This window comes from Clavelina lepadiformis, chromosome 7 (assembly GCF_947623445.1).
Source record: "Clavelina lepadiformis chromosome 7, kaClaLepa1.1, whole genome shotgun sequence".
Lineage (NCBI taxonomy): Eukaryota > Metazoa > Chordata > Ascidiacea > Aplousobranchia > Clavelinidae > Clavelina > Clavelina lepadiformis.
In genome coordinates, this window is record NC_135246.1 from 14,908,646 (window position 1) to 14,922,342 (window position 13,697).

The 13,697-nt window shown below is 36.6% G+C and overlaps 2 protein-coding genes across 2 annotated transcripts; both read right to left on the minus strand.

Moving 5' to 3' along the window:
* Nucleotides 1-1,120: 1,120 nt before the first annotated feature.
* Nucleotides 1,121-4,221, minus strand: LOC143464585 (uncharacterized). The gene is made up of 3 exons (XM_076962444.1): nt 3,774-4,221; nt 2,878-3,018; nt 1,121-2,098 (listed from the first exon to the last, which is right to left on the minus strand). The coding sequence occupies exons 1-3, from the start codon at nt 4,067-4,069 to the stop codon at nt 1,273-1,275; spliced, it is 1,263 nt and encodes a 420-aa protein (XP_076818559.1). The 5' UTR covers nt 4,070-4,221; the 3' UTR covers nt 1,121-1,272.
* A 623-nt stretch (nt 4,222-4,844) lies between these two features.
* On the minus strand, nt 4,845-13,697 carry LOC143464582 (uncharacterized). Its single transcript, XM_076962440.1, has 3 exons — nt 12,974-13,697; nt 10,292-10,432; nt 4,845-5,670 (listed from the first exon to the last, which is right to left on the minus strand). The coding sequence occupies exons 1-3, from the start codon at nt 13,297-13,299 to the stop codon at nt 4,845-4,847; spliced, it is 1,293 nt and encodes a 430-aa protein (XP_076818555.1). The 5' UTR covers nt 13,300-13,697.

The following is a 13,697-nucleotide window of genomic DNA, read 5'->3' on the forward strand; positions in this document are numbered from 1 at the left end:
ATGTAAAATATAGCAGAACGTGAACATGCACGAAGAGACAATACGATGCAAATAAAACGGTGTATAAAACGTGATGGTGATAATGCGAATAAAAACGAATAAAACGTGACGGATATAAAAATAATTCTCGTGACAGAAGCACTAAAACTACTATTTGGTAAGAGATAATGGACAGCATCGCAACCAAATAGCAAGCAATTTTTATTCAGAACACTCTTTACATATTCGTTATCTTTCTGCTAAATACATAAGCAACTTCTATATTAGTTGGCTAAATATAACAGAATTAAATCTATTTTATGCAATTCGGTCAACTACATAGTGTGCTGTCACAATCCTCCGCAGAAACATCTGATCTATAGCCTTTCTAACCATCGCTTTCTTCAGGCTAAACAAATGTAGATTTATTTCAACAACATTTTTCAGCTGTATGGCTAGGTCTAAAAATATTAATTGGGACAAAATTATACAAAAACCTACATCAAAGTTTGTTATATTTTGTTCAGCATAAACTGCATAGATAGTTTTTAGTGTCAACTGACCGATTTAGTTTCAAGCATGGTCATTTGTACTAACGATTTGTAATGATGTCACGAAACCAATTCAAGTAGAGCAGGTTTCTGCATAGTCCGTCTGCCTAGAGGCGACGCTTTATAAGTTGAAGTTGAATTTATTTTAAAAGGAAAGGTTTGGTTAAAATTAATCTGTTCAACTAAACCAAGCAATTTACCCTGAGAATTCCAAAATGAGAATACGGAATCAAAACACGCTACAGTCTACACCAGCGTGGTCCAACTTCTTTTCATCGCGGGCCAAAATCAGGAAATTTTTTTATCTTGCGGGCCAATGTTTTTAAATTAGAACTGAAGAAATGTGAAATTAGAACTGAAAAACAATGTGACATTGATATATATTAGAACTGAAATTAGAATAGTTCAAAATTTAGCTATTAAATGCTGATCAATGTGACATCAGCTGCGGTCGAGGTTCTTCCTCGACAATAGCGACTATCAAAGCTGACTATCAGTTGGCCGGCATGCATGCACTATCAGTTATCACTTTGGCCCGCGGGCCTGCAGTTGGACCACGCTGGTCTGCACAATACTTGAAACAGGTAAAGAAATTTTATTTCAGTGTGATAGCATTTGCTGCAAAACGTTTTTAGAAAGACCTTCGACAGGTTTTAATTGTGCTTCAATTGTGTGCAAAAGAGAAACAAGCATTTTCTAATCGTCAATAAACCAATGAAGTATTCTGGCTCAAAACCTGAATTTACAGTGAATCGAGATAATTTATTAAGATTTGAATTTTCATGAGATTCACCCCCAAACCATAATGAGTTCCATCAAAGCTATGAACGTGCTTGCCAAGCGCACGAAAATTGAAAACAGGTATGTCGCGTTCTTTGCAATACTTTGTGATCTCGATTGCAAGCTGTCCCATCTTCACGTCATTTTGCATGTCCAAATGTTGAGGAGGTTTCAAAAGCCCGGTTGGCATCGGAAGAACGAAAAATATTCGTGGCCAACGAGGTCCAGTAAGTTTATTCGAAGTGTAGTAATGACCAATCGCACTTAAAGCCGGATTTAGAAAATGATCGATCACCTGATTTGCAAGGCAACTCATGTGATAACCAACACCTAACATGATTAAGGTCCCATTCTTGCCAGCGAGTTTATTCACTAAATTGATGAATTCGTCTTTGTAATCATTGCTATAATATGTCAACACTTTAAGATTAAAACTCGGTGATTTTCCTCCACACAGCGATCCTGGATCGGCAACATCGTTCATGTCACTTATGATTTTCCTGCATATAGGTAACTTATACATCTGGCATGACATGCAGAGATGCTTTGCCTCCTCCGTCATCTTCTTCGGCCACGCTCCACGCACAGGATCACCAACTAACAGCATGAGCGTTGTCATAAACATGTTACGCATGAATGAATCTCCAACGTAATAAATGTCATTGAACGGAGACTGCTCTATCACGTGACAAGCTTCTATGGCGCTATAATTCCTCCACCAGCATCGGGGGTCATCCAATTCCCAAGAAGATAATTCTGCGTGCTTGTAAACTCGCATATCGATGCAACTGATCAAAATTTAAAATGTTATTTAAATTGATTTTGTTGAATTAATTATTTATTTTAGGTGAACATGTTCGAAGCTTGCTCTGAAGCAGCGGCCACTTCGTTTTAGTAAAATACAAGCAAAGTGAACACAACTTGGAATCAACCGACCGTGTATTATAGTTTCATGGAGGACGTTTCCCTAGCAATTATTGCTAATAAATCCGAATACGTAAGGCCATTTAACAAAGGTAAAATGAAATGATAGTAAATAAAACTGGCATGTCGTAATCAGAAAATCAAAATACGTGCTGTATGAAGCAAAAAGCTGTAACCAGGGCATATTGTAGATGCAAATACTGCACGTTTTTAGTAAATTAAAAGTTTTTAAACTATATTTATAAAACTTATTGAAGTAGAATTATATCTCTGGATGTACTCTGACTTTAGCCTGTTTTGTTTCGTCTGCACATGCTTGTCCCGTTACCCAGACGTAACTTTACTCCGCACGAAAGCAGTTTGTAGAAATATGAAACCGTTAAACATGTTGATGCGCCAAAAACATTACTCATTCAGTTGTAATTTGTGTTTGATATTATTGTACAGGAATAACAAGAGCATGGTACAAGTTTCGACGCCAGATCAACTCAATCACGGTCATTGCAAATCCGGTCAACTCCTCTTTTATGAACTTGCCTAACTATATGATTTTATTCATTACGAAACCAAATTGACCGACCAGCACTTATTTTATTATTTGTTGTCGGAATACGAAATGACTACAGGGGCATAATCAACCTACCTCTTGCATTTGCATTCAAACTTTTCGCTGGTTGACACGCAGACACCTCCTTGCTGGTTGCTGCAGCATGGTTTGCTGCCATACGCGTCACACATGCTTCCAACGTCTTTCCAAGTGCTGTTTACTGGTTTCTTTGAGAGACTGGAGTAAAAAAGTAATGATGTGTGAAAAATACGTCAAAGTAAACAACACAAATAATAAAAGTGCTAATTTATGCCATCGGCACTTGTACAGAGTGCCAAGACCAAGGTACACCCTAATGTACCCTGGTGTTTTGCCGTATAGTCAAGAAAAAATCTAAATGTTTAGTTAAGCCCACAATATATAGGCTACGTCGGATATATTCTGAGAACAGGCTGTTTTAGATGGTATAAAAAACATTTCAAAACAGCTGCGTCCATAATAATTAAGAATAACTATCATTTGCAACACATTAACCAGGAAACTGGAAATCCCGAACGTTGACAAATGTTTACAATATTTTTATATTGTCTGAAAGTTAAAAGTATGCGGTCTTTTTTGGAACATCCTATATGGGAACTACCTTTTACGGGAAATTGGATTTCAGGAAATGTGGTAGCTTATGACATTCATCTGAATATAACTGCAAACAATTCAACCAGTATTAATACGTAAGATAATTTTCACTTAAGCTGTTGCCACAATTAAAGGGCGTACCTGACATTCTAAAAATAAGTTTTATGCGTTGCCATCATAAAAACATTAGCATTCATAAACATAAGCTTTACCGAAACAAAAGAAAGGAATGATGCATAAGAATTGCTATTCTACCTTATTTTAAACATTTAAGCGCCACAGCGCATTCTTACGGAAAAACAATTTTATAGTAAGACGGCAATCTTGTGCCAGAAAAAAGTGAGTCCAGACTAACTTACTACTTGTATCCACAAAAACCGTCCTTACGTACAGGTTCTTGCAAAATGCCTCGTCTTCTCCGGTAATCTAGCAAAATGTCATTAAGAAACAAGTCCCGTGACTTATTGTGTTTATTGACAACCCAAGTTCCGCTCGTCAGGTTAAGCAAAATGTTGTCACAGTTTAATCCATCTGCTGGTGCCATGATCTTTTCAAAAACCCAAATAGATTGTCTGTTTACCCAGTAGAGTAGGCTAAGAGCGGTAAAACTTAGCAGCACTGCAACTACTGTTTGGTAAGAGGCAATGGACAGCATTGCAACCAAATAGCAAATAACTTTTATTTAGAACACTCTTTGCATACTCGTTATGTTACTGCTAAATACATAAGCAACTTGCTTATTGTTTGACTAAATATAACAGAATTAAATCTATTTTATGCAATGTGGTCAACTACATACTGTGCTGTATTAATCCTCCGCAGACACATCTAATCTAGCCTCTGTAACCATCACTTCCCTCAGGCTAAACAAATCTAGATTTATTTCAACAACATTTTTCAGCTGTATGGCTAAGTCTAAAAATATTATTTGGGAAAAAATTATACAAAGACCTACATCAAAGTTGGTTATATTTTGTTCAGCATAAACTGTATAGATGGTTTTTAGTGTCAACTGACCGATCCAGTTTCAAGCATGGTCACTTCTACTAAAAATTTGTAGTTTTGTCACAAAACCGTATCAAGAAGAACAAATTTCTGCAAAGTCCGTCTGCCTCGAGGCGACGGAGTCACGCTTTATATTTTGAAGTTGAATTTAGTTTAAAAAGAAAGGTTAGGTTAAAGTTAATCGGTTCAACTACACAAAGCAAATTACACTGTGAACGCCCAAATAAGAATACGGAATCAAAATACTCTACACAATACTTGAAACAGGTAAAGAAATTTTCTTTCATTGTGATAACATTTGCTACAAAACGTTTTTAGAAAGACCTTCGTCAGGTTTTAATTGTGCTTCAATTGTGTGCAAAAGACAGACGAGCATTTTCTAATCGTCAGTAAACAAATGAAGTATTCTGGCTCAAGACTTGAATTTACAGTGAATCGATATAATTTAACAAGATTTGGTTTTTCATGAGATTCACGCCCAAACCATAATGAGTTCCATCAAAGCTATGAACGTGCTTGCCAAGCGCACGAAAATCGAAAACAGGTATGTCGTGTTCTTTGCAATATTTTGCTATCTCGATTGCAAGCTGTCCCATCTTCACATCATTTTGCATACCAAAATGTTGAGGAGGTTTCAAAAGCCCGGTTGGCATCGGAAGAACGAAAAATATTCGTGGCCAACGAGCTCCAGTAAGTTTATTCGAAGTGTAGTAATGACCAATCGCACTTAAAGCCGGATTTAGAAAGTTATCAATCACCGGCTTTGCAAGGCAACTCATGTGATAACCAACACCTAACATGATTAAGGTCCCATTCTTGCCAGCGAGTTTATTCACTAAGTTGATGAATTCGTCTTTGTAATCATTACTATAATATGTCAACACTTTAAGATTAAAACTCGGTGATTTTCCTCCGCACAGCGATCCTGGATTGGCAACATCATTAATATCGCTTATGATATTCCTGCAAATAGGTAACTTATACATCTGGCATGACATGCAGAGATGCTTTGCCTCCTCCGTCATCTGCTTCGGCCACGCTCCACGCACAGGATCACCAGCTAACAGCATGAGCGTTGTCATAAACATGTTACGCATGAATGAATCTCCAACGTAATAAATGTCATTGAACGGAGACTGCTCTATCACGTGACAAGCTTCTATGGCGCTATAATTCCTCCACCAGCATCGGGGGTCATCCAATTCCCAAGAAGATAATTCTGCGTGCTTGTAAACTCGCATATCGATGCAACTATGATCAAAAACAAAGAAAAAAATGTCGAAGCAGCATTTTACTATTTAATTATATTTCACTTGATTGTGGATCGATGTTTTAAAAATACAAAGTAGCAAAGAATCATCAAAACTGACAATCTTTTATTAAAGCAGCTGGCGGTAAACTTAGTAAACTTAGTAAACTTAGTAAACTTAGTAAACTTAGTAAACTTAGAAAACTTAGTAAACTTAGTAAACTTAGTAAACTTAGTAAACTTAGTAAACTTAGTAAACTTAGTAAACTTAGTAAACTTAGTAAACTTAGTAAACTTAGTAAACTTAGTAAACTTTAGTAAACTTAGTAAACTTAGTAAACTTAGTAAACTTAGTAAACTTAGTAAAGCAACCAGTAAGCTGTTATTGCAAGCAAGACACCTATCTACTGTATATAGTTTAAGTGAGAATTATGATATTATAAAAAGTTTTTTATTTCGTCATTCAGACGCCACATTTCCTTCTTCGAAAATGTTGGAAAAACTTTGAAATTGGCAAACTTTTAACCAATCACACCAGATTCTTGTTTTTATTGCTGTTACCGTAGATACTGTAAATGAAATTTTCATGGTTCCAATTCAATTTATTTTATACCATTTATGTCATTGTATCGTATCGGTTATTGTATGCTTCTGACATAAGAAGCTCAGAAATGGTGCTAAACTTGTTGTGGCATAAAGAAAACACAAGTATGCTCAAAAAAGCAATAGTTTATCTGGTTTAGTGGCCGTGCTAGTTGTTATCAGCACATTAATACCATCCGTATTTCTATGCACGTTTAAAACCTTTTAGACTTGTCAGCTTTTCTCCATGCGTAAACACATGCTATTAACAACTATATAGTAGTGATGTTTCGTCCTCACTAGCCAACCCTGGAGTGACGAAAAATTAACTGATTGATTTAACGAACGGTAAACAAGCGGCAAAACCTCGAAGACTTAAAACAAGCAAGTTGTTTACTATCATATGTTGTAGTGCTGTACTATAACGAAAAGGTTGACGCGGCCACGAAGCCTAATACTGTATAAGTAATATAAGTAGCATATGCCTACTACCCAACATAATACTGCCTAATACCCAACTATATAGACTATACCAGTGCTTTTCAAACTTTTTGATGGGGGTTCGAACTTTTCAGTGTTACGAAAATCTGATCCGCACGTGATACTGTCCAAGATGTAAAACGTGGTGTACCGACACTTAATCACGCGACACTTAATCACGCGACGCTTAATCACCGACACATAATCACTAGGACACTTAATCACGCGACACATAATCACTAGGACATTTAATCACGCGACTTGGATACTTAATCACGCGACATTTAATCACGCGACACATAATCACTTGGATGTCGGAAAAGCGTGAGGAAAATTCAGTAATTCAAGCTCGTGTGCATCTCTCTGTGGGGATGGCGATGTGGATTGCTTGTAAGGTTGGCCTAAAGCCAAAGGCTATTAGTCTTTCTTTTAGAACTCCCCGACAATTGTCTTTGACTCCGTTGCGCCGGCTTTCTCTATAATGTTTCTTTAAATCAACACCAGCTTCATAAAGTCTAATTGTTATATTGTCCGAAGTAAGTTGTATCACAATAGAAACATTTTCATCATCTTTTCACATTTAAACAAAACTATAACTCCAATTCAGTAATGAACAGTCTAGAAGGTAAAACTGATATTATGTGTAGTGACAAGAAGGGGAGATTTTAACCAAACCTTAGTTTTTATACAAACACATTAGCCAATCAGGAAATAACATGTCATTTTGCATTGCTACGTATAACCTATGTAATATCTAACATTATTCTATTGTCACCGAAGCTCTTGACCAAAGTACCATCAAAACGTTACACCGTAAAATACAATGTTAGTTGCATGTAAATATGCATGTACTTGTTACAATGTAAATTGTAAATGTGTGATTATGTGTCGCGTGATTAAACGTCCTAGTGATTATGTGTCGGTGATTAAGCGTCGCGTGATTAAGTGTCGCGTGATTAAGTGTCACCAAACCGTAAAACGTTTGGCAGGCTGGCGATTTCGTCGTTCGTTCACTTTTTCTTGGTACTAATTGAAACTAAACATTCTACAAAACACTCCGTACCAGAATCCGTTTATGTGTAAGCATTGTAACCTCAGTTCAATCCGTACGGAAACAAATTACAGCACACTTAACATAGTCTTGAAATGTTACGTGAGAGTTTTACTTTCTTTTAAGCGCACTTTACGTCTGGGTTAAACTACCAAAAACCAAATGCGAACCGGATTCGATTTTCATTTGCTGTATGCCATTGTATTTCCCTTGAGCAAGGTATGAACGAAGCTTACTTTTTTTTGTTCAGTGGTCTTGATAAACAGTTCCAAATTTAGATAACACAGAAAATCAAAAAAATGATAAAAGATGTGTGTATCTATCGGAACTTGCACGAAGACAAGAACGTTAGCCGAGGCTCGAACAATGAGGAACCATCGCCCAGTTTAAATTGTGGAAAGACTTTCCTCAGTCCAAGAAAAACGTTTGTGATACCATACCGTACTTTGTCTGTCGGGCAACATTTTTATGCCATTCATGTTACCGTTGTTAGGCCCAACCTGGTTAAAGACTTCTTTGCCGATTTTTTGGATTTGTGCAATGATCTGTATACAAGCAAACGGAGTGTTACATAACCAACACAGTTAAAAATATAAAAGTTTTTTTTCGAAAATCAGATTGACGAATTTCACCCGGACCGTTTTCGTCATCCGCACTAGATTTTTTCTACAGTATACACACTAGCGCGCACAGTCTCAAAGGTTGAAAAGCACTGGCCTGTAGAGTATTTCAACTACTTCTGTGAACTTGGCCATTTATCGATTTATATATCAGAGCGTTTGTTGAACTGATGCTTGACATATGATGACGCAATACCAAACGATAACAGGAGCTGAGAAGCATAATAACTGGACTGGCCTCTTGCAGTGTTGTAATGACTCGAGTCGATGACTTCACTTAAGTCGACTTGAGTCACGTTTTTAAATTTCTTGACTTGACTCGAGTCAATGCTTGAAATGACTTGACTTGATTTGAGTCTCAGAAAGTAACTTGACGCAAGTCATTAAATCTTAGTTGTTAATGTATTGATCAACTGAATTACAGACTTTCGATTTCGTTGCGAACGATCGGTTAAAGTAGTGGTTCCCAAAGTATGGGTCTCGATCCAAACAAGGGTTGCGAAGAGTCAAAAAATGGGTAGCACCAAGGCGATGCAAACCCATATTGGTAATAAAATACATTGTTCCATAGTGAGTGGATCAGATTACCACTTCTTGTCTGCTGTGTCTGTCTGTAGCGTAGGCCCATAAGTGCTTGAGAAAAGAGTAGATTGCTGACATTGCAACTTAGCTACTGCACAAAAATCATCCACACAATCGTTATTTTTTCGTGTTAAAATACGATGTTTGAAGCTTGGGCCGCGAGATGTTCACCAAGCTCAAGTTTGGGTCGTGCTCAAAAGAGTTTGGTAACCACTGGGTATAGCGGCTATACATATTATATGTAATACAGGGCTACTCAACTGGCGGACCGCGGTCCGAATGCGGACCTTTTATGTGTTGAATCCGGACCTTATTTGTCTCAGTATTTACGCAAATGAAATCGTTCATCATTAGTTTTGTTATTCCTGCTTATTCAATTAAGCAGCGAGTGTGTAAGTGGTAGCTCAAACTAGTCTTCTAGCGGTTTTTGGTAATAGGTCGTTTGTCAATCGGGGCAGCCGGCGTATTGCGTTTCCACTAAGGAGATGTAGCCTTCGACAGCGCTGTTTCTGGGTAAAGCCCATCATCAGCAAGGCGCTAATTGCAACCCATAAAGAAACTTTATGAAGTCACAATGATATTTGTGACTTCATAAAGGACACCAGTTTTTTAACAAAACCAAATCCATTATTGTTGATTTACAAAAACAAAAAAACAGCAGAAAATAGCACAATTTCAAATAAATCAAACAAGCCTTGTTGACGTCACAATGCACAAGAACATGAACTTCATAAAAAATAAATTTCGCATCTGTATGACCAATGAAACCCTTCACCACTGCCTTCGACTCGCTCTCACTACTTTAGAACCAAGATTTAAAGAACTAGCAAGAAATAAGAAATACCAATTCTCCCACTAGCTGTAACTAACAGAACAATAAATAAATTTCGCTTATTGCTTTTGCCAATACCGCTTTACCGGATTTTGTATATACCGTATTTCATGTGTTGTGTTAAAAAATCTAGAGAATTTAATATTTTGAAATCCAGAGATGTTAAAATTAAATTAATACCCATCCAGAAAATTATATTATTTTATATATCGTATTTTAATACATTTGTATGACTGTAAATTATTTCATGAGAGTTATAACGGACCTAAGCAAATTTTCAACTTTTATAACTGGACCTTAGTAAAAAATAGTTGAGTAGCTCTGTAATTAGCCAAAGATATAACTTGTTTGACTTGGATTATATTTTAACTTGACCTGATCCAAATAGTAATTTGTCTCGACTTGACTTAAGTTAACTTCCCAAATAACTTAACTTGACTCGAGTCTGAAAAAAATGACTTGGTTACAGCACTGACCTCTTGCATTTGCAATCAAATGTCTTATTGGTGTCTAAGCAGACACCACCTTGCTGGTTGCTGCAGCATGGTTTGGGGCCATTCCCTTCGCACAAGCTTCCAACGTCCGGCCAATCGCTGTTATCTGGTTTCTTTGAGTGACTGAAACAAAAAGAAAACAGTTTCTGTGTCAGCATTGTTAAGTTAACTTTTTTCCTGAATTATGAAAAAGTAAAATATGTATACGCCTTCGATCTTATGATGTTAGGACAATTACTTAGTAGGAAAAGCTATTTGTGTTAAATGTTTGCACATGCTGTAATTATATTGCATTTCAAAGGCAAAAAAGGTTTTGCTTTGTAAACTTCTGAGTGAATGAGAAATACCAAAAATGAATTAAATCTATTAAAGTAGCTTAATTAAAACAACGTACACATCACACGTATAAATCTCTATATTAAAGTTTCACCACCAGTGCTCGAACAAGATGAATTGTACGTTTACTTCTGTCAATTAATATTGGGTATATCCGAATTTGTTCATTTATATTAATGAATTAAGGATAAATTTAAAAGATTACACTGCCCAACAAAAAAAATTTTTTTTTGAGGTGCCAGCGATGTTTCAACGGATTTAGGGTAATTTGAGGTCGCTGATTCTGAATTTTGCATTGGTTTTGCTGAATTGGTTCTAGTTTTCGAGATATAGTCATTTTCTTTATTTCAGCATTTTTCACTATTTCTGGCATTAGTGACAGTGTTTTAGCTATCACGTCATTGTTTTCGTTTCGGTTGAAACCTCAGAATAGACTCAATTGTGATTCTAATTAAATAAACCTGCCTTATTTGTTGATGTACTGATAAAAATGCGCTAATTTTTCCTGATTTCTTGAAATTTTTAATGCACTGAAGGCAAGAATCGCTGACCTTGAACAAGTTTGCTTCTTTCGAGTTGCAGGTGTATAAAGCCTTACTCTTCTTAAAACTAGTTAGTAAGGCGACCGGTTGAGCACTGCAAAAGCATTCCCGTACCTGCGTTTACATCAGTACCAGATTTTCAAGAAACAGATATTGAGGAAAAGCATGAAAGGAAACATAGTGAAGAAAATGGTGACAGTTTTATTAATTACAAAGAAAGCTCTTCCACTCTCGAACAGTTCACACAAAAGGAATTTATCAGAGACCGTAACTTATCAAAAGAAGCATCTGAGGTTTCAGCTTCCAGACTGAAGGAGAAGAACTGTCTAAAGGCGGATGCAAAGATAACAGCTTACCGGACTAGAGAAGAGGAACTCCTTCCTTCTTCAGTCAAGATGCAGACCTTGTATATTGAAATGATATAACTGGACTTCTCCTCTAAATGAAAATTCCTAGACTACAAACAAGAAGACTGGCGATTGTTTATAGACAGCTCTACCAGAAGTTTGAAATGCATTCTGTTGCATAATGGCAACTGCTATGCATCTTTACAAAACTGAAAGAAGAATATGAAAACGTCAAATTAGTTGTACGGAAGATCTGCTATGCTGAGCACCAGTGGTCGATTTGTGTTGACTTAAAGATGGTGAAATTTTTTGCTTGGGCAGCAAAGTGGATAAACTAATTATCCCTGCTTTATGTGCTTGTGGGAAAGCAGGGCAAAAATCCAGCACTGGGTAAAAAAGGCATGGTTCACAAGAGAAGACCTGAAAGTAGGTAAAGCAAATTTGATTAAAGAACCTTTGTTTCAAAGAAAGAAGATCATTTTACCACCTCTCCATGTCAGGCAAATGTGATTGTTGTAAAAGTTTTTGTAGACGTTTTCCAAAACTGACAATCGAAAAATTGAAAGCAGGCATTTTTGATGGGCCTCAAATTCGCAAATTAATCAATCATTCAAATTTGGAACAAGCATGAACAATCTGGAATTCAAAGCTTGGTCTTGTTTTGTGTCTGTGGCGAAGAACTTTTTGGGCAGAAAACTATCCAGAGCTGGTGAAAAATATGCTCGAGGCCTACCAACAGGTAGGGGCAAATATGAGCATTTAAGTGCACTATCTCCACAGCCATTTGGATAAATTTCCTGACAATTTGGGAGATTTTTCTGAAGAACAAGGGGAGAGATTTCATCAGGACATAAAGGTGATGGAAGAAAGATACCAGGGCAGATGGGAGAAAAACATGATGGCAGACTAATGTTGGTGTTTTCAGCATTTTTGTACTGACGTCCGCCATAAAAGAAAGTCATACAAAAAGCGATTCACCAGCAACTATATATAAAAATAGACTTATTACGCACTGATTGATTTAGTATTGTGATATTTATGCATTTGACTATATTACTGGCTATTGTCCAAGTGTATTACAGTTGGCTGAGACCTGAAACCTAGTATTGCGTTATGTGTGATATGAGTGGAATTTCCGAAAGTGAAAAATCTAAATATCTCAAAAACTAGAGCCAATTGAGAAAAATGATTGCCATTTTTGAAATCAGCGACCCCAAATTAGCCTAAAATCGTTGTCAAATCTTTGGCATAAAAAATCGTGTTGACCAGTGTTATCAAAGCTCTTGCTTTACTTAAATTAAAAGAAGTTAACTATACTTTTCACGTTTGTGATAAGTTACTTATGGAAAAGTAAACAGGACAGTCCCTTCATGGGCAGATATCGATGGTGTCATGACCACAAGCAAATTTAAAAACCAAAAAGTGACTGACTAACTCACTGTTTATATCCACACAAGTCGTCGCTACGCACTGGGTCTTGCAAGATGCCCACCTTTCTCCTGTACTCCAGCAGAATGTTGTCATAATATAATTCTAGAGACTTGTTATGTTTGTGAACAACCCAGCTGCCACGACTGACGTTTAACAAAATGTTGTCACAATGTAATCTGTCTGTTGTATCACCGTGTGCCATGTTATACTGTGTCATGATTTCATCAAAAATAAAAAATCTTTGTCTGTTGGCCCAGTAGATTACAGTGAGAAAGGTAACTCCCAAAAGCACTGCAAGGGCTTTTCGGTAAGAAAATGACGACATGTTTACCATTGCTACCGCTCAGGTTATAAGCCAATTACTTACACCCTTTAAAAAAAATAGCATACTACTGTACAACTGGCTTACAATTGAAGGACTGACCAACAACTGCACAGCAACTTAAGAGAGCTCATTCATAAGTTTTTCTGCTAAACTATCTGTTTTTGACAATAATCTTCAGATATAAAAGCACGCTGATAGACAATAAGTAATTTATAACTTCATTTGAGAATAATTTTTTTGATAATAATTTTTTTGATTTTGAAAGACGTTTGTTGAACATCGCGATTCAGTGATGAAAAACCTATCGACTGTGATTTTCCTTTTTTGCTGTAAATTCAGAATGGTATAGCATATCAGAATCCTGAGATAGCAGTACTGAAATATTATACTACAGAAATGTAAATCTT